This window comes from Vidua chalybeata, chromosome 22 (genome assembly GCF_026979565.1).
Source record: "Vidua chalybeata isolate OUT-0048 chromosome 22, bVidCha1 merged haplotype, whole genome shotgun sequence".
NCBI classification, from domain to species: domain Eukaryota; kingdom Metazoa; phylum Chordata; class Aves; order Passeriformes; family Viduidae; genus Vidua; species Vidua chalybeata.
Window position 1 is genome coordinate 5,731,639 of NC_071551.1, and position 24,277 is coordinate 5,755,915.

At 38.5% G+C, this 24,277-nt stretch overlaps 1 protein-coding gene across 3 annotated transcripts in view; it reads right to left on the reverse strand.

Annotated features, from left to right (window-relative positions):
• Positions 1–493: 493 nt before the first annotated feature.
• Positions 494–24,277, reverse strand: part of PRKCZ (protein kinase C zeta) — a 39,314-nt gene continuing 15,530 nt past the window's right edge. For all 3 annotated transcript variants that reach the window (XM_053962881.1, XM_053962882.1, XM_053962883.1), the window contains 14 exons: positions 20,018–20,103; positions 17,171–17,302; positions 16,021–16,102; positions 15,767–15,819; positions 13,578–13,766; positions 11,132–11,229; positions 8,124–8,210; positions 7,350–7,485; positions 6,801–6,888; positions 5,990–6,109; positions 5,413–5,492; positions 4,770–4,859; positions 1,791–1,906; positions 494–991 (listed from right to left, as the gene is read on the reverse strand). In XM_053962881.1, the coding sequence (XP_053818856.1) occupies positions 904–991; positions 1,791–1,906; positions 4,770–4,859; positions 5,413–5,492; positions 5,990–6,109; positions 6,801–6,888; positions 7,350–7,485; positions 8,124–8,210; positions 11,132–11,229; positions 13,578–13,766; positions 15,767–15,819; positions 16,021–16,102; positions 17,171–17,302; positions 20,018–20,103 (1,445 nt within the window). In that variant the 3' untranslated portion in view covers positions 494–903. The remainder of the gene's footprint in view (positions 992–1,790; positions 1,907–4,769; positions 4,860–5,412; positions 5,493–5,989; positions 6,110–6,800; positions 6,889–7,349; positions 7,486–8,123; positions 8,211–11,131; positions 11,230–13,577; positions 13,767–15,766; positions 15,820–16,020; positions 16,103–17,170; positions 17,303–20,017; positions 20,104–24,277) is intronic.

Consider the following 24,277-nt stretch of genomic DNA (forward strand, 5'->3'; position numbering starts at 1 on the left):
ATCTGAATATTTGTACTGTTGATAAAAATACTTTTCAAAAATCTAATATACAACATAATATCATTGTAGGTGTAGGCACTGCTTAAGTATGTTCAGAAATCCTCTGTGTGCAAATTTAGTTTTATTCAATCTCTACATTTTGGTAAATTTGGAGTTTAAGACAACTGATTCTGTAATTGATACCGTAAATTCTAATTTGGAATTAATCTCACTGAGTCACTCTGCATTCCAAATTCTGTAAAAATGCAACTAAACATCAGGCTGCAGCTTTGAACTGTATGTTTCAGATGGAATTTTACTTCATATTAACAAGCAGAACTTACCAGGTGTAAGAATGTCCCAGATACACAATAATCCTTCAATGCAGTTTATCCATTTAGGCACTTAAAACCTGTACCCAAATTTATGTTTGGATTGCTAATAAAACACAACTCCTTTTAAATATATCTGAGATGTTTAGACAGGTACCACTTGTGAAAAAAGGCATCAAAAATAAGCTTCAACACCACTGTAATATATTTTATTCTTCATGATGTTACACTGTAATACTCTTCAACTGGGAGCTCATTGCATCAATTGTTTGTAGAAAGTGTGTGGATCTCAAAGTTTCTCATGATCTCCTTTTGCAGGGATGCAATGAATGTTTCAATCCTTCATGAAACAGGCACAAAATGCAAATTCCTTCATTAATGAAGCCAGCTGTGTCAGTGCCCAGAACTTAAGAATCACTAAGTGGCAGAGGACACCCACCAAAATCATAATTCTCTTCTTTGATTTTCAGCAGCAAATTTGTTTTTAGATCATTGGTCTCCATCCAAAGTGACCAGTCCCAGCCTCGCATGCATATACTGTAGTTAAGGATAAATTAATGTCATTCACACTGTCCCCAACGAGGTCATTCCTTCATACTGTTTCTTCTGTTGACAGCAACAATGGATTAATATATTCAAATCCTTCAAATTCTGACTGATCTATTCGCTTTATTATATCTCTGAAAAACAAATGAGAGCAGTGTTTAGTTTATCAGAACAGTGGGTAGTTTTTTATCATATAATAAGTTATGCAAGACAAAGAATTTCAAACTTACTGCAACATGACTAAGTTCTAATGGCAAGTACGTACTTGTGGGAAATAGTAAAGGTAAGAAGATTTTTAGAAGCAAGATAGTAAAAGGTTTTAAGCTAATAATGGTGTACTGTGTTAATAGAAAGAAGACAAGCAAACATTGTGTGAAGCAGGTGTATGTATAATTGGCTAAAACAACTATCTGTAAGCTTTAGCAATAAGCTACTGGCTAAAAGGTTTTTAAGATGCTCTCTAACAAAGTCTCAAGCTGCACCAAGGGAAATATAGGTTGGATATTAGGAAAAAACTTTTCACAGAAAGGGTGATGAAGTTCTGGAATGGCTGCCCGGGGAGGTGGTGCAGTCACCATCCCTGGGTGTGTTTAACAAAGCCTGGATGTGGCACTGGGTGCCAGGGTTGAGTTGAGGTGTTGGGGCTGGGTTGGACTCGATTATCTTTAAAGTCTCTTCCAACCTGGTCATTCTGGTGAATTCTGTCAAAGAAATCTTTGGCTGCTGCTGGCTGTACGTGAGCTTTTGCCATCTTGCTATTGTCTCAACCACATAATGAGGCTGATGCTGCAATAAAAGCTCAAAGCCCAGCAGTCCCGTCCCATTTGTGAAAAGAAAAAATAACCACACCAACACACAGAGTCTCTTAGTGATTTTCAGATAATCTATGAATGAATTCCTAGATATGCAGCTGGAGTGGGGCAGAGCACATACTCATCATCTGGGGTGAGCTGCACGGGCTCGCTGGTGAACTGCGTGTCGAAGTTATCCAAGCCGTAATCGTCCGTGATCTGCGGCTGGAACGGGGGCGTCGTCTGCTTCTTCTCCAGCTACCCAAAATGTGGGGGAAAGGAAAAAATTACAGTGTGCAGGACTTACAGCATCCCTCAGGAAACTCAAATCCAACTGCTGTAAATGCTATTGGCAAGGAACATCAAAATACCAACCACTACGCCCTACAAGCCAGGCAACAGACACCAATACAGTTACTGCTCTGCATTTTAAAATAAAAATCCACAAATAATTCAGCTTTTTAGGTTTTCTGTAAATTGGTAGATTAGACTCAGGATTGATAAATCCTCACAGTGCTGCAATACAGTAGTTAACACAATATATTAACACAATATATTTACTTTTGTTCCTGAGAAATCGACCTACTTTTCTTCCTCATTTGTGTGCAGTCTGTCACATAGTCCAATTCATAGTAGCACAATCACCAACATTCTAATTCTAACACTTATATTCAGTTAAAAAAAACTGTCTAGGCTACAAATCTCCATAATCTAATTTAGGACAGGTAACTGTGAGGAGAGTGAGTAGTAGTTACCACTGACCAAAATGATCACTTGTATTACCAACATCAGATAAAAACCTGATTTTAAGGCCAGGATCTCTCATGATGCTTGGTACAGAGTAAACAAAACAGGGAATAAATCACAGAAAAATCTTGGATTTCAGGTTTCAGACAAGAGCACAGGAAGTACAGATGGAGATAGGAGGAAATTGTGAAACTATCACAGGGTGGTGCATTAATACATCAACATCCCATCGATGATCAGGTCTGGGAAAGCACCATGAAATCAAAGTCATGGGGAAGAAATAACCAGCTCCTCCCAAACAAGAATGGCAACATGAAGGAATCAGCAAAATGAATATTTAAAAACTGAAGCAAGGTGGCAGGACTGTCCCTGTGAGTTGTTGCCACACACTCACATCCAATAGCCAGGCATTGTTCCACAAGGGGTTAAACATCAGACTTCTTCCTTTGTTATACTCAGCACAGCATAAAAGCCCTCTTAAATCAGTCAGAGAGAGAACCTGCACCCTTTAACTTGAGAAAATGAGTGAAAAAACAGGTGGTGCAGCTCTAGAAAATCCCTCACAGCAGACAGGAGCTTTGGCTTTGTAGTTCTTACTCCAGCATACAATGGTTACACACCATAAAACAGGCACTGAGATAAGAATAGACTGAATATCCCAAAACAATCCAAAAAAGAGCTGCCCTGGATGCTGCTGAGCCATCCTACACCAGAGTGAGCAATCTCAAGTGTTCTGGGCTGTGCCACACACTTTGGATGACTAACACCAGGAAAAATGTTCCTGGGCTGTGTGCTCACTTTCCCTATATTTATTTTTCCATTTAGCTCAAGCTTCACACAGAACAAGTTTTAAGTTGGTGTTAGACTCGTTTCCTTAGGTTACAACTTGAAAAGATTTAGAGAAGCTTTTAAGTCCAAATGTTTTCTTTGAAATGCAGGCAGTGAGGAGGAGATTCTAATAACTAAAAAAGCTTTCCAAGTATTTCTTCATTTTTTCCTGAGTACATTTGCCAAAACTTATTAGAAATTTAACTTCACATTTATCTGATGTTGATCTTCCTGAGCAGTACTGTCCTAATCATGTCACAAAACACATCACCTAAATCTTCCCTTTAAAAAAAAAACAATAGGGATTTAATATTAAAGCTTTCAGCCATAAAAATATATTAGAAAATGTAATAATTCAGTCAGCATAAACGTTGACCAAGAAGTACCAATTTTGATGAAGAGTTTTTTCTACAGATAAACAAAATACAAATCCAACAGTTGTCTTTTTCCCTCTCTCTCAAAAACCTGGAAAGCAGAAACTGCAGGACGTGATGTTCTGCTGCACACCCCCAGGTGAGCTGCACTGGGGCACCACAAGATAGCAAAAAAAAAAAACAAAACCCCAAAACCAACAGCAAACCAAAAGAAACTCCTCTAAGGTTGAAGGGAGAACTCCAAGCAAGGGATATCTGACAAAATTAAAGACAGCCCTCATTACTGGGATAATTTTGTAAACACCAGGTCTTTTAAAGCACAAATTCCTTCTGCACTGTGTTCTCTGAAGAATGTTACAATGAAATTCAGAGCAGCAGCTTCAAAGGGAAAATGAAACTGTGCAGCTTTCTCTCATCTGAACTCTTTCATGTTAGTGCTGCCTCTTCCTACACTTCCTGCAGCCTTCCCAGACTATGGAAATACTACAGACACACTTTTCAATTGTTAACTACCTATTAAAAATGTAATGCTGACAGGGAAGTGCTCCAGACTTCACAGCTTTATTGCTGAAATGTCAATAAATGATATTATGGCATTTCTGGGATGGTTTCTGCACTGGAGACAGAAGGTAACACAATTACCAAGTAGCAGAAGATTTAAAAACCAGTGTCAATAACTGTTATAATGGCATATCTGGGATGGTTCTGCACTGGAGACAGAAGGTAACACAATTACCAAGTAGCAGAAGATTTAAAAACCCAATTTTGATACAATATTTGCTTGAAAACTCACTGAAATCCAAGTTATCTCCTTCATCATGAACCAAAAACCTCCCTCAACCTCAGCAGTACTAAAGAAAACATGCAAACTGTAATCAGATCCCCTTTATAAATAAGCCCACTGCCCTCCTGCCACATCCCTAACAAAAGGGACTGATCCTGCTCACTCCTCCTGAGGTCACTAAACCCTGACACCCACCTGAATAATCCTACTGATTTTAGGAGCCACAGAACTGGTAAATTCAGCTGGGTTTTGATGTACTAGGACCACTACTTTGACATTTCTAGAATTCATTTTCCCTGTTTGCAACAGGGCTGTTCATAAGCACATAACTAATAAATGAATGAATAGTTCCTTTTGAACACCCAGAAACACAAGGAGTGATTTTTACCAGATCCCAGTCTATGCTGCGGAAAAACGTGTGAGACTTGATATCAGCAAATCCTGTCTGGGGCTGACAGCCAAGCCTTTCTTTGGGATCCTGTGGAAAACACAGACACTGGAATTACACACTCCAAGCCACTTACAGCCCACGTTTGCCAAAAGCCCACAGAGATGACTCCAGCATTTCCATGACTGTGCAAACTCTGCTGGGATAAACACACTATGGCTAGCAAGGGATGCTTAATTTGTTGTTGTTTTTTTTTTTTAAAGTAAAATCTGTTTGAAACTTAATTTTTAAATTATCTTCTACAACTTCTTAAAATAATACATAGCCACCTTTTCTCCATTCATGATAATGGTTCTTCAGATTTCAATCAGCTTAATTAAATGAGTAGTAAATATTACAGAAAAGAGTTTATAAACAAAGCTACAGGTATTTTTTAAAAGCCTTCACCAAGTTGAACATCAAAAGCCTATGCTGTGGTATTCCCTCAGTAATTTTGAGTCTAAGTGGGGTTTTAACATAGAGGATACCGAGGTTTTATAGATTTTCTAAATAGTAAGCAGATTAACTTCTTAACTGTATCACTTTCAACAGGAAGCTCTGGCTTCCAGCTTTCAGATGCTAAAAATAAGAGAATGTTATTTACCTTGTTTAAAAATCCTTTTAACACGTGGGAAGCCTTGACAGAAAGAAACCTTGGAATCCGGATTGGCTTCTCCAGAATAACTGTGACAGGTTTAAAAACAGCAATGTTGGGTTTTGGTTTGTGACATTGACCATGAATTCAATACAAACACTTATCATTTCAGTATGGTACCAGTTAGAAAATGGAAGATAAAGTAATTTTTTAAAATAATGCAAACAAAAGGAGCTACAGGAACTCAAGGCATTGTTCTATTGACATGGCAAGATTTCCTTAGGGACATGCTACCTTCATCACCTTTTATTATTTGTTGTGTAAACAGAAAAGAAATCTTTCAGTCCTCAGTATATTGTGAGAAAAGTGTGATTTTAAACAGAAATTGATTTTATATCAGGCCCTTCAAGAAGAATATGACAGATTGTGTTACAGAACTGCAGGAACTACTTTAGAGAAGTTTTGCCTGTTATGGAGTTGGCAGCATTGTGGGGTAACACTGGGAAAGGAAACCCCAGCTCTGCTATGCAAACTGTCCATTTGGATTGTGTCCCCCCAAAACCAACCCAAGCCCCAAAGGCTGTACCTTGGAAGAGGTAATCTTCAGTGTTCATGTCTGGATTGTCAGTGATGATGTCGAACGGGGACCTCCCCGCCATCATCTCGAACATCAGCACCCCCAGTGCCCACCAGTCCACACTGAACCCTGCAAGGGGCACACAGAGCTTTCTCAGCCAGCACTCCTTGGGATTTGATCTTCTCTCTCACACAAATCAAGATTGGTGGCCTGGTTTTAGGGCATTTTTGGTGTCCTGGTTTAGGGCAGATCTGGGAGAGAACCTCTGAAGGGGTTCCTCTAGAACGCAGATTCCAGCGGCTCCTCCCTCAACCAGGTCAGGAAAATCTTTCCTTGGAGCAAAGTGGAAAACTGATTTCTGGGCTAAAGAGACAAATGGGCATCATAAAATGCCCATTAAACTTATTTCTGGGCTAAACAGGCAGATGGGGATACAAGCATCATAAAGTCACCCCAGGACATACTGAAATCCCTGACATGATTTACACCAGCACTGGCTGAGTCTGAGTTTTCTCAACTGGGATGACAAATGTAGGGGAAATCAGAGGTGTCTGCAGGCAGCAAAGCTGCAGTTTAAATGCTTTCCTATAATATCATTTAATAAATATTTTTCAGGCCAAGTATGACTTAAAAGAAGCTGAAATAAGTGATAGGAAGAGAAAAAAACCCCTTTATTTCAGGAAAAAAATTAAACTCTACAACAAGTACTCAAGTTTTATTATATATTAACATAGAAATGTGTAAGTCAAAAAATTAATTGTACTTGAACCAAGCTATAGCTATATTTATTGTAAGTATAGCTTGTTTAGTCATGACTTACCATATTCTTCTCCTCTGAGGATCTCTGGTGCAATGTAATTTGGTGTCCCACAGAAAGTGCTTGTAGTGTCACCTGGGCCCAAACCTTCCTACATGCAGAAAGCATTTCAGAAATTAAAACCTGACCTCCTTTTCTGGGTATTTCCTTTAATTAGACTTAAAACCCCAAGTTACTCAGAGAGTTTAAAGAGCTTCCTTTCACAAAATAAAGACTCATTGTGCTCAAAATGGCCTAGGACTCCACAGCTCCTCTTCTGTAAAGTTGATTAAAACTGAGTTACAACCTGTATGTAACAATATTTTGCTTACTAATTACAGATACATTTAGAAATCAGTTAAACAATTTGGAAGTCCTTTTCAAATGTCAGGCAAAAAAAAAAATCTATTACAATTGAGTTCCAAATGTGCTTCTAGTCAACAGTCAAGTTTTTTCAGAATAAACTTCCAATTCCACAACCAAATTCTGGGCTCAGTAACACCAGTGTTAATATAAAAATGAATTTTCTTAGTGTTCAGAAGAGTGACAGAAGAAAGGTCAGGAAAATCCTACCTTGCACATGCCATAATCTGTCAATTTTATATGACCCTCTGCATCTAAGAGAACATTGTCCAGCTTTAAATCTCTGTAGATGATGCCTCTTTCATGTAGGAAGTTTAGAGCAATACAAATTTCAGCAGCATAAAACCTGAAATTAAGAAGGAGAAAGTTCATAGTAGCATTAAGATAGTACAAAAGTTGGAGCAATTTAAATATCTGTTCTTAAAACATCATTCTACAGCCAACTTTTATGTATCAATAGCATAAAAAACCCAAGCTGTATTTATTGATAAGGACACTGACCTCTTATAAGACCATTCCCTAAATAAAAATGAGATTTTTTTTTTTCATTCTACTAATTAGGAAAATATTTATTCTTTATTCCACAGATTTTTTTTTTCTGAAAATTCTACGTAACAAGATGGAAGATCTTTATTTTCCTCTTATTCAGAGTAACAGTGAAACTTTGTGTAGTGCAGGGCCATGCAAACTGAATTTTCAATCTTCTCCCACCAACACTGTATTATTTCAACATCAGAGCAAATTAGGTAGAATATTACATGTTCCATCAACAGATCAAAGAGGCATCACCTAAATAAAAGCAATAAAAAGGAGTAAATTGGAATAACTGCTACTACTGATGAACTGCTTGCCCTCTAAAAATATTCATAGCCTTCAAAAAAAAAAAAATTTCATTTCTTCCCAGGCAGGACATTCTAAACTTAAGAATCCAAGTCCCTAAAGCAGCAGAAGAGAAGCAAACAGGTGCCCTGTGTCAGGAAATACCTTGCATGTTCCTCAGGAAGTTTCCTCTGCCGTTGCATATGGAACATGAGGTCTCCCCCATTCACATACTCTATGACAAGGAACAATCTGAAATGAGAGAACACAATTCATGCAGTCCAAGGAAACTCTCCAGAAAAACTGTTTCTGTTCTTCCCATCTGAGCCATTTTCAGTTCCACTCTTGATTATGACTTCTAGATTTCTTATAGTTACAAAGCTACTTACGAAGGAAAAAAAAAGCACTTATTTGATGTATATTATGTAGGAACACTCTCTTTATTTAAATGCTGCCACCTTTATCTGTATTAATTAATTATAATTAATAATTATATTCATACAGAATTATATGAATTAAACAAGTGTGACACTGTACACAACACAGGCACCAGATGGAAGTTCTGGGCTCATTTTTTCCTCTGGAGAATGAGTGTTTGAACCAGGCTGCTCCACACCAGGGAAAAGTCAGCAGGGGACAGAGATCCAGGTGGAATTGGGCAGATAGAAGGATTTCTGTTACAGTTTGCAGGAGAGCTTTCATCCTTGGGAAAATATGATCCAGGCAATGCTGCCAAGGTCAGAGAGAGCTCAGGATAGGAACAGAGCTGCTGGGGAAGGTTGGGCTGGCCCAGGGAGCAGCATTTCCTTGTACACCTCATTTTCCATGAGCTGAAAGCTCCTTTCCACACATCCACACACTGGAAAACTCCTTTTGGAGAACACATGCTCCAGGCCCTCAGATCACTCTAGCTGGTGATTTTATTAATCCTTTTCTTTGGAAAAGGATTCTTCATGTAAAACACGTAAAAAGTGTTAAACCAGGAAAATCTATTGGACAAAATCCAGCTGGCAGGACTCTGAGTGGCCTCCCCACAAGAAGATAAATGCTAAATTGAAATTAAATAAGTGGCAAACAAAATACATAACAATGCCACGAGTATTTTATTAGAGCACTCCTGAAAGCTTCCAGCTTTCCTATCCTATTTAGAATCCCCAATGTTTCATCATCATTCAGAACTTGCAATTCCAAGTTCCTTGTCATGTTCAAGAGTCTCACAAGTGGCAGGCCTTGCTGGGTTTAGAAGGATTTACTGAAACACCACCAGTTTCACAGGATGGAGGTTTCAGCTTGTTGCCATCCTTGGAAGACACTTATCTGGGCAAGTCCAGGGCATATATTTTATTACAATAATGAAACAAGCATCAACAGTATCTGAAACAACAAACAGCTACATACAGCATCAATTAGCCTCACATTTGGGTATACATTTGTGTTAAAAACTTATTTAAAACTGTATTCAAGAGGAAGAGCATTTTTTGCAGCTTTCTCCCCATTAGTACCCTTGTCACAACCTTTTCTATTACAACTCATTTTCTTTGGGCCACTTAACACAATCTGATGTTGATGAATTTATTCACTTGGAATCAGCTTTGTGCTTTTCCTGCTTGATGCAAATGAGGTCATAATTATGATTTTATAACATTGCAGCTATAATCAAATGGTGAATTCATGACATTATGGTTATATCCATGGCAAATGGCTGAAGTTACCCACAAAATCTAGAGTTTCACTGCAAGAAGCAGCTGGGCTGGAAAAGCAGGACTCATAAAGATACACCAGGAATACAGAAAGCTTTGATTATGTTCAGCATGGGTTTTTTTTTTTTCCTATTTCTGCTCCTCAGCTCTGTCAGAGTAGCTGCCAAAGAGGAATGCACAGGATCCTGCTGCTGACTCAGCCTTTCTCTGGGTTTCAGTAGTTACAAGAACCCTCCTTCTCAATACCTCGCCCTGCCTGACCACTTGAATTTTTATATCAGGTGTACAACTCTACTTTGACTTTGGTGAGAAGGTGTTTGGGAATGTTGGTTTAACTTAAGAGCCTTTCCCAACAGTTTCTCAGTTGTCTAAAGGTTTGTTTGTTTATTTTTTCTGATGAGTTTGTTTTGGTCAAATCCTCACTCAGTGACCTCTGGAGATCATTCTTGATTTCTTTCTCCCTGCTTCCAAACACTCCTTGGTCCATGTACCTTCAGAACACTGATACAGCTCCTTTACCTCCTTCATCTCTGTTTTCCCTGCTAGGAATATTTCCTCTGGCTCTAACCATTAGGGAGGTGAAATTTTGGGGACTGAAGAAAAGGTACAGTGCATGGCTTTGTATTTTAAAACTTGACAATACACATTGCAACAAACAGGTGATTATTCTTAAGGATAAATGACTGGATAACCCATGAAAACTTTAAGACTTTGCACTCACTGCAAGTAAGTTGGATAGAATGACAATTTTCTGATTATGACATATGTGGCATGGGGCATTATAAAAGTGTAACAGCAAACAGGTGCCTGTGAAAACAAAAAAAATCCCAAACCACATCCCAATTCCCCAGTAACATACTCAGGCAGGGACATGAAAGTTCTTGTTTTCTTCATATTCCAATTGCAAAATAAGCAGCAAATAAACCAGTTTGGATTGTGCACACAGGGACAAGGAATTAGTATTTCTAAGTTAAGAGTTAAATAAGCACTTTCTCAAAATCACACACTGCTTTGATATGTGCTAAAGGCTTTTAAACCTCCTAGGTAACAATACCACAATGCAGGTAGGGGTTTTCATTATTATTAAAAGGTTATTGCTGGGCAGCCCAGCTCTCAGGCTCTTTAGGAACAGTGAACTGCTGAGAACTGATCTGGCCTCCTCAGCAGAAGCTGCTGTAAACTGTTGGGAAGCTCTGTGTTCCCCATGTCACAGGGCTGTGCTCAGGAAGGCAGGACAGCTCCTCCTCTCCCTCCAGCTCTGACCCAGAACACCACACTCTTCTCCACACCCCTGCCTGAGCTACCCCCTAGAACTGACTTTGCTGCAGCACTGAATCTTTGACAATGCTGATAATTCCTTCCAAAAACTCCTGGCTGTGTCATGGCAGTGGTTACATTTGCTTTAGGGGAAGCAGTTTAGTACAATGATCAAGATTCTCAAGAAAAAAAAAAAGAATTTCAGATCTTTCTTACCGACTTGTTGTTTGAAAGCATGAATGTAAACCAACTAGGAATGGGTTACTGGATGCCTGTTCAAACACATGTTTCTCTGTCTGTACCCAATCAATATCCTGAAATAGAGTAATTGAACAATCAGAACTTCTGCTGGATAACCACTGTGGGTATTCCCAGAAAAACACCTGTGAACATCACAGTCCTGCCTTACACACACTGGCATTGTTCTTCAGAAAGGCAAGGACCCCTCAAAATCTGGAGGAAATTATAAAACATTGTCAATCAGTTATATATTCAGAAGTTATTTAACCATTTAAGGAAAGCCTGCACAAAAATCTAAACCATTGTTAATAAAATAAATCTGCAGTATTTGATAAACTGCTCACACTGCTGCATGGAAATAAATTCAGTTCTTAGATAAATGATCCCAAAGCTGCTGAAGCAGCTCATGCCAGTAACACAAGCAATGTGAATCTCCAGCTTTTAAAAGGTTCAAGTGAACTGAACTTCATCTCCTCGTCTGAAATTCAATTTTAACTCAATGAAACTACCAAAACCTGCTTAGTTGGTCCAGCCAAAATCATTAAAAGTATCACAGATACCTTTAATCCTTCAACAGGGAGAAGTCCTGAATACCCAGTGCAAAACCACATCATAAAAACCTACCAGAGTTTGCATGATACTGGCACAGTGCTGCAAAAAGAGCTGTGCTAACAAAGCACTTAAGCTTTATTTCATATAACCACACACAATTTAAACATCACAGACAGCTGGGTTTAGAATTATAGAATTATAATTGTTCTAAAAATTCTCCATTTACCACAGACAGTACGAGCTTCCCAACCAATCTGGACACAATAAATAGAGAGACTGAAATGAGACCTTCCTGTCAGGGAGGGATGCTGACACTGAAGTCTCAGAGGAAACCAAGAACTGTCACCACCATCCAATTAAATAAACCTGTTAGGTTTTGTGTGTGGACCCTTGTGAAGATACATCACCTTGGAGGGGCAAACCTGAGTCCAGACCAAAATCCAGAGCCAAAAATCCAATTCTGAATAAAGCACTAAATATGTTCACTTCTTCTTGGTTTAACTAAATGAGCTTCTCTTTAAGAGTCTTTAAATTACCTCTTCATTAGTGCACTTGGCATTAGGATTATACCAGTGCTCCACTTAACAAAACTAAGCTTAACAAAACTGAACAGAAGCCAAGTATTTGATTTCCCTCCATCTCACTTCTCTCCACTAGCAGCCATACCCTGGAAAGCACCAGCTAATTTAAACATGCTGGTACTTGCTATGTAATTGATTTTCTTTCTTTGTGGAACACTTCTAAGGTGAAATTTCCATTACTTGCAATATCTCATGCACTCACAGAATTCAGTGAATTTCCTATCAATTCCCTGAATTTCATTATACAGCCTATCTTAGAGAAAAGAAAAACCAATTAGCTCTATCTTCTATGTAATTATGAGAGCCACAATTCCAGAAAGCCTTTTCTCATCTACCTCTGCTTCTCAAACAGCTGCACAACTCATTAAACAGGACTTGGCTTTGGCTCCCACCTTCTTGGAAAAACACATGTTAAAAAGGAAAACAGTAAATAAACCACACAACAGCCTCATCTTGGTTCATAAAAAGGAAACATCAAATAAATGAGAGAGCCAAGGGATTTTAGGAGAACTAAGCTCAGTCTCTGGGATAATGACAGAGATGACAGAGCAACTGATTGAAACTACCAACGCAAAGAGCACTTTAAAATAGTGTTTTGATGTTTTTTGCACAAAATCCTAGTTTTGAAAAAGTGTATTATAGGAAAAAGATTAAAAAAAAAACCAAAACCTTTCCCTTTTTAATTTTCAATTTTCCCCAAAAACTGCATTTGAGATCTTATATTAAAAAAAAAAAAAAAAAACCTAAAGGATTTTGAGAATACTGGAGAAATGCAGCAGATTTCTGTGGCAGACAAAAACACAGGGGTCTCAAATGGCAGTAGCATAATTTTTAAACTCATGGAAGAAATATTTCAGAATACTGAGTCACTTGCACATAGGCTCGGCCAGCATGAGTGTAAAAACAAAGTTTCAGCTCCTTTTCTGACACACAGACAATGCTTTTGCCTTGGAAAACACATTTGCTTTCTTTTAAAATTAAGTGCACAAATTCCAACCCATTTATCTCATCACTTACAGATTAGCACATCCAGGTTGGAATGTTTAATACATGATTTCTACCAAGACTATTAGTAATTGTTAGTTGTTATTAAAATGAGGGACATTTCTGTCAGATTTCATCCTGGTGCTCCATGCAGAGTTGATGACAAACGAGCTCAAAAGTCAGAAAAACTTCTCTGCCAGAGAAGTTGTCTGAAACATGAGCTTCTTGCTTAGTTGAATGGTTTTTGTTAAAGCATAGTAAGTTTTTATAGTATGTAAAAGAATGCAATTAACACAGACTTTTACCTCATCATCATGGACCAGTTCTTTTTTCACTACTTTCATAGCATAGATCTGATCATTTTTTTTTAACCGAACTAGAAGAACTTTGGCATAACTTCCACGGCCGATAACTCGGATTAAATCAAAGTCCTGGAGTCCAAGCCCCTGAGAAATCTTAATTCCATCCATTCCATCAATGACTGGTTTGAGATCCTGTATAAAAAGAAACAGATGCTAGAAACTGAAGACATTTCCATAGCAAGTAACTATTAAAGCAGAGAGATCTTTAAGCAATGGACAGAATTTGCTGACTTTGCTTGGCACTGGCACCCAAGGCTGGATGCTGATTGGAACACATTTGTTCAGAAATGTTTGGTTTCCATTGGGTTTGCTCTAACTAAAAGTTACTGTTTTTTTCAAGGCAGTAGTTCATCCAACTAATCATTTTCATATTCCCTGCTAGAAAGCAGAAGGCAGTGCCTTGAAAAATGAGGTTTATCCAAATTCCTGAACCTCAAGCCATGTACATTGTATCCTTTGTACAAAGTGAGGAGCATTGTTCATATTCTGACAGATACAGCACAAATTAATAAAGGCTATCTGAAAAGAAGATTAATAAGGAATCACTAATTTGCTAATGAATGTACCTGTCTTGGTTTCAGTTTAGGCAACAACTGCCTCTGTTCAGTTCACTATAATTTTAATGAAAATTAAGATTTCTTACAGGTTCCTGGGAATACACAGAAGCAGATCTCAATTTCTCAAGTCTGAGAATTTGCAGGAAATATTCCACTATGAAGAAGGTTATTTTGAAATTCATTATTAAAAAAAGAGAAATTTTATCATCTTGGCTGTTTGCTGGAATTAGATGTGAAAACATGTGACTGAAGATGGAGCAGCTGAACGAGATGAATGCAGCAGGTACTTGGACTTTCAGGTTTTACCAATCTACCCAAGGCTTTGACACGCTTCTGTGGCCTATTTTTATCTGACCTCACACTACTGTACTTGCAGACAGATCAGCATTCTGCAGAACTGTGGAAAGCGTTTATATAAAGACTCTTGATCTAGGATTGACTGCTATTAGAAGAGATTGCTCTAAGCTTAAAGATTCTAGACAAAGCTCCCAGAACACCAACTCCTTTCTGTAGGATACCTTAAATCATTTCAGTACAGCTCAAAGGCAAGGTGGGACAATCAGAGCAGCATAATTCAGGACACTTGAGCAAACAGCACCTACCACATTTCAACACAAACATGAGCACTGACCACAGCCAAAGTGAGTGATTAAAATTCTTTGATGTGCTTTTAATTTTTACCCTTCCATTTCTGAATTTGAGATAAAAATGTGTAGCTACATGACTGAAAATAAGGCAGTCACCCAGGAGCTACTCAAGTGTGAAAGGAATGCTAGTGACAAGCATTGTAGTGGAGGCAAAGGAGAAAGGTGCAGCTTTGCTCAGAGGGGAACACCAGAACAACTACCAGTGTTCTGCAGAGTGCATCCTATTTATTTTAAACATGCCAGGAGCATTCTTAAAAGAAATGTCTTTAAGACCTTTAGAATTGAAGCATATTCGGATTTTTCTGACTGCTCTAAAGGAATAACATTGTTGATGTGCAGAGATTGAGTCAGATCTTCTACAAAAGACCTGAAAGAAAGAGTTTCTTTTATTCTACTTGTGTTTCCACAAGAGCTGTGTATAAATGCTCAGGTATTATTTCTATGAACCCTCTCAGAGAGCTGGGCAGTTAATGGATTACCAGACTGAACCAAGTTCCACACCAATAGCCTGAGGGTGACAAAGGGTGAGCATCCATTAGGGACAGCAGACAAGGCAATGGCAAAGCCACCATTTGTTGTAAGGACCATAAAAGTCAAACCCTCTGCTAAATCACTGTTATTTCAACAAATGGAAGTGAGAAAACAAAAATGTTAAAAGGTATCTTGGATTATGAGTGGAATGACAACAGCTTAACACAGAAGAAATCTGAAAAAAGTCCAGTAAAAATGCTTTAAAAAAATTATCAACGTTCAGAAAAAAAAAAAAAAAAACAGACTTTTGAAAAGGGCAACAGAAACAAATATTCAGCTATTTTATAAAAAGTTGAATGGTTAGGCTGGACTTGATCTCAAAGGTCTTTTCCAACCTAGTTAGTTCTGTTATTTGGAGTACATAAATACAAATTGTAAAAATATTTTAAGAACATACCTCAGAGTCATCTTTAATGGTGTCATGTTTCCGGTTTGAAGGAATGTAGGGAACTGGAAAAGAAATCAAAGTAGTGTGGTTATAAAGGCCTTCATTGAAACAGTTTTAAAAATCAATAAACAGAAAGCTATTTAGTAGCTTATGGCCAGTTTGCTTTAAATATTACTAGACAGTTGACCACATTTTTCCACTTTTGTAAACAGGAAGAGGAAAAAATGAGGGCAAGAGGGGTTCTAAAGTAACAAAGCACTCACTTCCATCAGTGTCTTCTGAAGGGAGATCAGCCTCATCGTTTTTGTCATCTAAGCGAGGTTCCTGGGAAGGCATGACCGAATCCTGCCAAACACACAGGTCACACAGACAAACCCCACTGGGCATGCAGCCCCTGAGTGCCCAGCCTGAAAATCCAGGAGATCCTCACCTCTTCCACAATGAAAACTGCATTCTGGAGACTACATGTCCAAATATTAACATTTTGTAATGCATGGTAAAACCAGCCTACCAAAACCTCAATGCTACATCTTCTATTTTACAGCAAAGCTCAAAATTTTATTTTACTTAAAGACCTCTGAGTGTTTCACATGGAACTACAACCAAGTGAACACTTCAGCATGATGGTACACACTCCATTTAGAGCACTGGCATATTCCTTTCCTGCTTAATAAATACATGAATTGTTGCTCATCATGCATAAATTAGTGAAGACCAAAATAACAGGTATTTTATATTGCATTTGGACCCTGGGTTCATCCCCCAGACAAGTAGGACTATTCCAGGAAGTACAGCAGCATGAAGAAAGTAATTGGCAAAGAATTGGTAATGTCAAGGCAAGTTACATACAATACCAGCAAAGAAAAATACTGGTTTAAGTAAAAAAAAAAAAACAAAAAAACATGATACAACCACCAGTGAAATACTGGGGATGAATACAGGAAAGGGCTAAAATTCAGATACACAGATGTGTAAATATTTTGATGCTTAAAGCCTAGGAAAGACACCAGCATTGGCAGTGGACTGAGGGCCATGGAGAGGAAGAGAAACAGTACTGGAGAAACTGAGGTGGCAGGAACAGGAAAGCAATAAGCCTTTCTGAAAAGAGCAGGGCAGAAATTATATCAGTGCCTTAGTTCTTAAAACATTCCCAGAGGCTAAAAGGAATAACTTCTGAGGTTGTCAGTGTCTAACGGAGAAGTCAAATTCAAGCTTGAGCACACTGAAGTCACATCACAAGCTTTCTTTCTGCTCACAATCCAAAGGTTTGTCCTCCACAGAAACTGAATCCCAAATACTCCCAGGTGTTACAAATGCCCAGCCATGCCCACATTTCATTACTCAGGACACAACTACCAACAGCAGCACAGGCCAGAGTGGCACCCCTCAGCCCTGGCCAGAACACACACTCACCATATGCCTTTTGCAGGTCAGTGGGACAAGGATGTGACAACGTTTATGGACCAACAGCTTGCAGTTGATACACTTGTAGCCTTGCCTTGCGAGCCCCCATATCCTTTCGCTGCACTGGCCACAGTACGCTCTCTGCAAGCCACAATGCACATCATCAATGCCAGGATCAATCCCTGCTGGAAGTGAGCAGTTCTCTAGCAGCAAGAGCCCATCCCAGTCACCTAACAGATGTTCAGTAATAATTTTAGAATGTCCAGAATTACAATAATAGCTGAAGGTTACACTTCACACCCAGAATTCAGCTAAATGCAGTTCTTTTTAAATGAATGTGAGGAAAACAAATACCTCAAGCATATGGAACACATTACAGTGTGACATTAGCAAATCATTTTTAGAGAACAAGTCTATTTACAATCTCAGGTTTTGACAGAGGTCACCCAAACAGAACTGCCAGAAGTTTGTACTACACAATTATGTATAAGAAGCACCCAAACTGACTGTGTTGGAGAACACTGGCACAAAATGTTAAGCAGACAATGTATAAAAAGTGTTCTACATCTACACCTATACATTTCAACAGTGGTAGAACCTTTGCATAATTAAAACCCATTAATTATGTCTGATATCAAGCCTGTGTTGCACTAAGCATCAAAAACCTATGGTGTTTTTACATATGTAAGAAAAGAGCATGTGAGTTAAATCAAAATGAGGGTAAATGAAGAAGCCAGACATCCTGCTGCTGACTTTAACAGGAGAGGTTTTTAAATCATTGTTCCAGTGTATGTTGCTATGGTCAAACAACAATCTGAGATCCTTGCACAGCAAGGAGTCACCCAGGCCCAACATAAAGCTCACTCGTTATCCCCTGGCTGCCAATGCTCTGCAGTCATTCCTGTAGCAGGCTGAGGCATTGTCCATCACCCTGCAGCTGCACAGGAGCCCTGCTGCTCCCAGCCCAGCTCAGACAGACCTCCCAAAGCTGTGTCCCAAAGCCCCAGTGCCAGCCTGCTCCTCCCAGGCACTGCCCGTTCCACTGTGGTCACCAGATGCTCACACCAGTGAGTCACACACACTCCTGCCCAAAACTCTTCAGCTCCTGAAAATCCCTGCTAGTAGTGCTAGAATAGTCAAAAACTAATGATCAGAGAATGGAGCATTTCTTCAAATAAGCATTTTTATATTGCTCTTGTTGTATTTTGGTAGCTGTAGAAAACAAGACTTCCTTCCATCCCCCTCAATCAGGAGAAACCCAAACTGCACAGCCCAGAGGAAAGAAAAACAACCCAAAAACTGCCTGATGAGAGGAAGCCTGGGACATCTATTGCCACCTCTTCCAAAATTCCTGGCCCACCAGACTTCCTTCAGTATCCTTTTATAGGTTTTGCAGCAGTAGTATTAAGACTAAATAAAACCTGTCAGGCCCTGGAAGTAGGGGCCGGTCCTAAATTCCATCAGAAATTCAGGTAACCCTTTCAATACCTCTCACATGCAGTCAAAGCCATATCAGAGAGTTGACCTTTATGTTATGTTCAACAAGATTAAAGTTTAAATTTTTGCATGTGTTCATTTATCTGTATGACCTGAAAAAGTTGCAAAAGATTACTTTGAAACAGGAATGAATTCTTAAGGCAATACTCCAACCTTAAAAATTCCATCAACACTAAAATTTGATATTGAATTCAGTAATACAGACATGACCATAATTTGTCATTAATTTATCCATTTTAATGTCACATTTTACAGTTTATATCAACCTGCTTACTAACTTCAGTTGGATGTGATTGTGTTCTGGCTCTGTATGATGTCATTGGTATGCAGGTAGAAAAGCAGTCTTGTTTAGGATTGTGATATCCTAATGTGGGCATCTAATGAGGTATCAAAATTTCTGTGTATATTCTCTATTTACCTCATTGCAAATAAAACATCATTATCTGTAGCATTATGAATTATTAATGTGGCAATATGCATTTGTAATGTTTCAAAGGAAATATGTTGTTATTATGTAGCAAATAAAAAGTATACATTCATACTATGAATTAAAATACTTTATTCCTGTAGTAGGTTATACAAATTAATGTGATAATTCATATATATGATATTTTTAACATAAAATGCTGAGTTTTAAGGGGCTTTTCCTTCTTTCAGTTCATTTTTGGGGTGGGAAAACTCTTTAGAGAAAAACTCTTATTTCAGTTTTTAGAAAACATGTCCCTGCTGAATGAAAGAGTTAACTCTTCTGAGTGCACTCAGTTTTGTGTGGAATTCCCCCCTAGCACATTTATATATATGCTGTAATACTTAGGCATAATGGGATAAGTGAAGGAGGTGTCTCAGCCTTAAAGCCACATTCACTTGCTTATGTGGATTAAATCAGGCTCTCCAAATGCAGTTGTATTTTAGCTCAATAAAAAAATATTTTTAAAATTCTTAGATTGTGTAGTACCCCAGATACTAAACAGTTAAAGCTCACATCAGCAGCTGTAACTTTTACAGATGGCAAAGTGTTCTGAAGGTAAAAGATTTTGCTAACAAGCAACCAAAATCACAGCAGAGGAGAGAGGAGAAGCTGCTCCAAGGATGTATCAGCTTAAACAGTCACAAACACGGTATTTCAGACTTTAAAAATAAATAATTTCCACCAATCCTGTATTAACTCAAATTCAAACACTCCCAAGTTTCGCCTGCACGTTATGACTCGAATAACACCGGAGAGCCCGAAATGTCACATCAACAAGCATCCTGCTTTTCCTTTCTTTCCAACACTCCAACACAGAAAAAGCACAGACTGAGGCAAACAATGAGCACAGAACATGAGCAAACCCCAACGTTTCATGCAACAGTACTCACTCTGTTAAAACGTTTGGCTTGAAACAAATGCCCATTCACTCGGTACAGCTTCCTCCATCTTCGGGCTCCCCGGCGGTAGATGGATTCTAGGGAAGAAACCAGAAAGGTGTAAAGCAGCAGCATGGCAGCCCAGCAGCACCACACACAGCAGGGTAAGCAAGTTGTGACTCAGAACAATCTTGCTTTCCTAAATATCAACGCACAGCCACAATCCCCAGGGATTTGGATTTTTTTAAGACGGCCGTGAGTGAGTGACGGCTGGGGCAGGATGTGCTTTCACCGCTGCCTCTCCCTTCCCTCCAGCCCTGTCTCTTTTCCCTCACATGATCATAATCCCGTTAGAGTTCCGTGCTGCTCTGGCTCAGGTGAGAGGGACAGAGCTGTTAAAGGAACAGCTCCTCGGGGAAATGGCGCTGCTGCTCTCGCCCTGGCACCTTGCACGGACATGCACAAAGGATGGCCGGTGCTGATAGCGTGAGACGTGTTTGGTACTGATAACACCTCACACATGCAACATTCAACGTGTTGCAAGTCTGCACAGCTACATTATTTGACTTCATTTTTACCTTGACAGTAAATATTTCTTTTGTTCAGGCAGGTCAAGTGCAGGTCCACAATGATTTTTAATATATTCTAAACATAACAAGAAATCATTTAATCTGTTTAAGCCAAACGCAAGCATCTACTCCAAGTTACTTTCCTTGTGGCTGTTTACATGCAGATGAGCAGCTTCTGTGTGAATGGCTAATTAGAGAGTCTGATATTTAATATTAAGTGTTGTGCCACAGGGGTCCCTTTTAGAGCTGCTCACAGCTGTAAGGGTGACACCACCAGGGTCAGCAGCTTCCCACAGCTGGTACAGGTGGGTACTGTGGGGTACACGGAGGTATAAAGACTCTGACAGACTTGATTTATAATTGATACTTTGTCAGAATGAAGCAGACTGTACATTTATAATCCTCAGGAATTAATGCAAAAGTATCTTAGATTTTCATCTTTCAAACATTCACACTTCAAAGATGAAGACTTTTTTTTTAATAGAAAAACACAGAGATATTTTCTGTGTCAAATGATAAAGTAGTAAAAAGTTTCTTTGTCAAGAAATTATTTTAACATTATATTGAGCAAGCCAAAACTCACAGGCTACTGACACACAATGTGTGAACACTGGCTGCAATACTGGGTCTGATTTTAGATCCTCTATTTTTGTCCTTCCAAAGGAAGCATTGAAGTTTCTGTGATTCCACATATCTACAGTGCCAAATCCCCAAACATTCATACCTACTCTATTTGCATGAGCAAATGTTTACTGTGCAAGCATTTGAAACAGATAGTGCACTATTAAACTAATTGTTACCAATTTGGAAAAAGAAAACCAACCAGCTTCTCAAAGCAGCTAAAGGACTGCACACCCAAAGTGGTAAAGGTACAGCTGCTGGAACAGAGATGTAGACTGGATATAGCCATTTGACTCACACAACTCTTCAAAACCTGCCAAATGTCAACTTTAAAGCAAACTTTTCTCAAGTGCAAAGAAAATGAAAATGAGAACCTTGCAGTTATTTTGCTAAGTTTTTAAGTAATATGCTCAACCACAAACACCAATGGAAAACCCTTCCATCATTTCTAGGGTGACTTTTCACCAAGAGGAAAAAATCTCCACAAGGATTTTTTTTTCCAAAATAGTTAATTAATTCATTAGACAAAGCACCATATGGAGGGAATGTAATACATCTGTGATCTGAACATTAGCTTATCACTGACATGAGGAATATTAAGTGAATGATAAGTTAACGAGCAGCTTGTACTGATGAAGTCTGTAAATAGAGGAGCAAGTCACCTCCCTAATTAATGATAAATATTAAATCAAAGGCAGGGTTTTATATCATGTACTTGTGAGGCAATAGTCTAACAAAAACTGAGCTTAATATAGAGCAGCTTTAAAAAGTGGGAACCCCTACAATTTATTCCCAGGACTGCCACAGTTCAGTGCAGGGGCTGAGGCAAATCAATCCCTATTTCCCATTCCCTGGCTCCAAAAAGGGCCAAGGTAAAAAATGAGAAAACAGCCATCCCTGCAAGACACACCTTTATAGCACACATTCTATTATTACTACACATTAGGATTAAATTTCTATGAGAGAATAAAACACTCTTTTCACTGAGGATCCAAAACTGGGACAAGTGGCTGATGCACCACAAGGTTGTGCTGCCAGAGACCTCAACCCCTGGAAAACTGAGCAGGCAGGAATGTCCCCTTATGAAAGGGGACATCCTTCCCAAAAACTCCCTCAAGGATAATGCCAGGCTATAAAAAGCAGTTTGGGTTTTCAAGATCATTGTTATTTTGAAGCATTATCTGCTACAAGCCCCAGCTAGAGCTCTACCAGATCAAAGAAACCACCTTGAACAATAATCAGATTCATGAAATGGCAGTAAGTGCATACCTTGAATTAAGAAATAATTTATTGTCAGTGTTGTGTGAACAAAGCTCTCATCTGACTTTGCATCTCATCCCTTCACATGGCAAAATGAACCCAAAGAAGATTTTCAGGGACATGTTTCTAGAACACTTCAAAATAAAACAAGGAACGTAAGAAAGCAAGTTCTTACAGGATTGATCCCAGCTACTTAGAAGGAGGAATGCCACCACAAAAGTTTGACTATTTAATTACTGAGCTTATTGAAAAGTGTTATTTTTTAATTTATTTCACAGCACACATCAGTTAACTTATTAAGGAGTTCAAGTTGGCTGCTTGCAGGCTGATGGAGATGATATACTCCTAATTAAACAAGTGATCTTTTTTGATTATTAATATTAAACACAAGACATTGCCTAACAAAAAAAAATTCTTTCAAACCCTCATTTTGTATCTGAAAAGGTTTAGAGGAAAAAATCAAATATATTTTAAACTCTTAGCAGGAATAACCATTTTTAATTGGGGAACACAAATTTGAAATACAATGAAGGTACAGAACTTTATCTACTTCCAAGACTGGAAAATTGAAGGAAAAAAACCATAGGCTTTTTCAAAGTAAGAGTACAAGGGAAATAAAAGCACTCAAAATAAAATTAACCAGCTGCCTCTACCTAAAAAGCAGTGGGGAACAACTGACTCTTGCTGCTGTGCAATTCTTCCCTCTGTTGTCAAACTGTGCAACTACATCACTAACAGTGATGCGCAGGAAACCCTGCAAATAGATTTGATATTGGCTTTCCAACAACATTTTCTAGGACTGGATTTGGGCTTCTTTCCTCATCTTTTCAAAAATAGTTTAGAAAAAAGTTCTAAGTGAAAACATGAACACACAAAATTTAACTGTGGATACAAATTGAGAAGCAATGTCTACTGCTCAGTGTTAATTCCAAATGAACTTCTCTACAGAAGATACTCCTCAATACCATAATGAGGTCTGCAGAACTTCACAGAATGGATGAGAACTTTGTGCTGAAAAAGGTAACTTGGAAAAGCAGGGAAAAATAGGAGTTACAATTCCTTTCCAAATGACAACACAGTTGGTTTACACCAATGAAGGGCAGTAAGATGGCCACAAAAATTATTCCCTCTTCATTTGGATTTCCAAATGCAATTCCAAAGTCAGCTTTTATGTGATCCAGCCCTAATGAAATCTGCTCCTATCCTGAGCACAGAGGTAATTTGCTATTGCTGCAAATCACTTCTCAGAGATTAATACAACTTGTTTACAGGCCAATTACCCAGCCTGCCAGCTGGACACTACCAGAATGCCCAGTTTTTGTTTTGTTCTTTTAATGTTGTGCTGAGCACACAAGTGAGCATTCTTTCAAAACCAACCCATGAATTACAAGGGGGAAATTGATAGCGGCATTTCAGATAGTCTGGACTTGATAAAGAAATTACTTATAAAGGTAGAACACATTTTTTGGGACACTAAATTCCAAAGTACACTTTGACAGTACATTGCTTGACATCTGTTATTTAATTTCCTACAAATAGTTACATTGAAACAATTTACATGCTCCAGAAAGCAATTTTAAGACATACATTAGATGTTAACTGGCCCTTCTTTTTATTATGAATAAGTGCTACATACAGTTGAAGTTGGAAAATGAAAATAGTATCCTTAACAATATGGAGGTATTAAGTGCTTTGATCCCTTGCAGTTATTGCAAAAATATTAAATGGCCAGAAGATAGCTTTTTAAAATTTAATTTAAGGCTAATTAGCACTTGGGAAACCATCTCCCCATCCTTTTCTTTTCCAACAGACACTACAATTA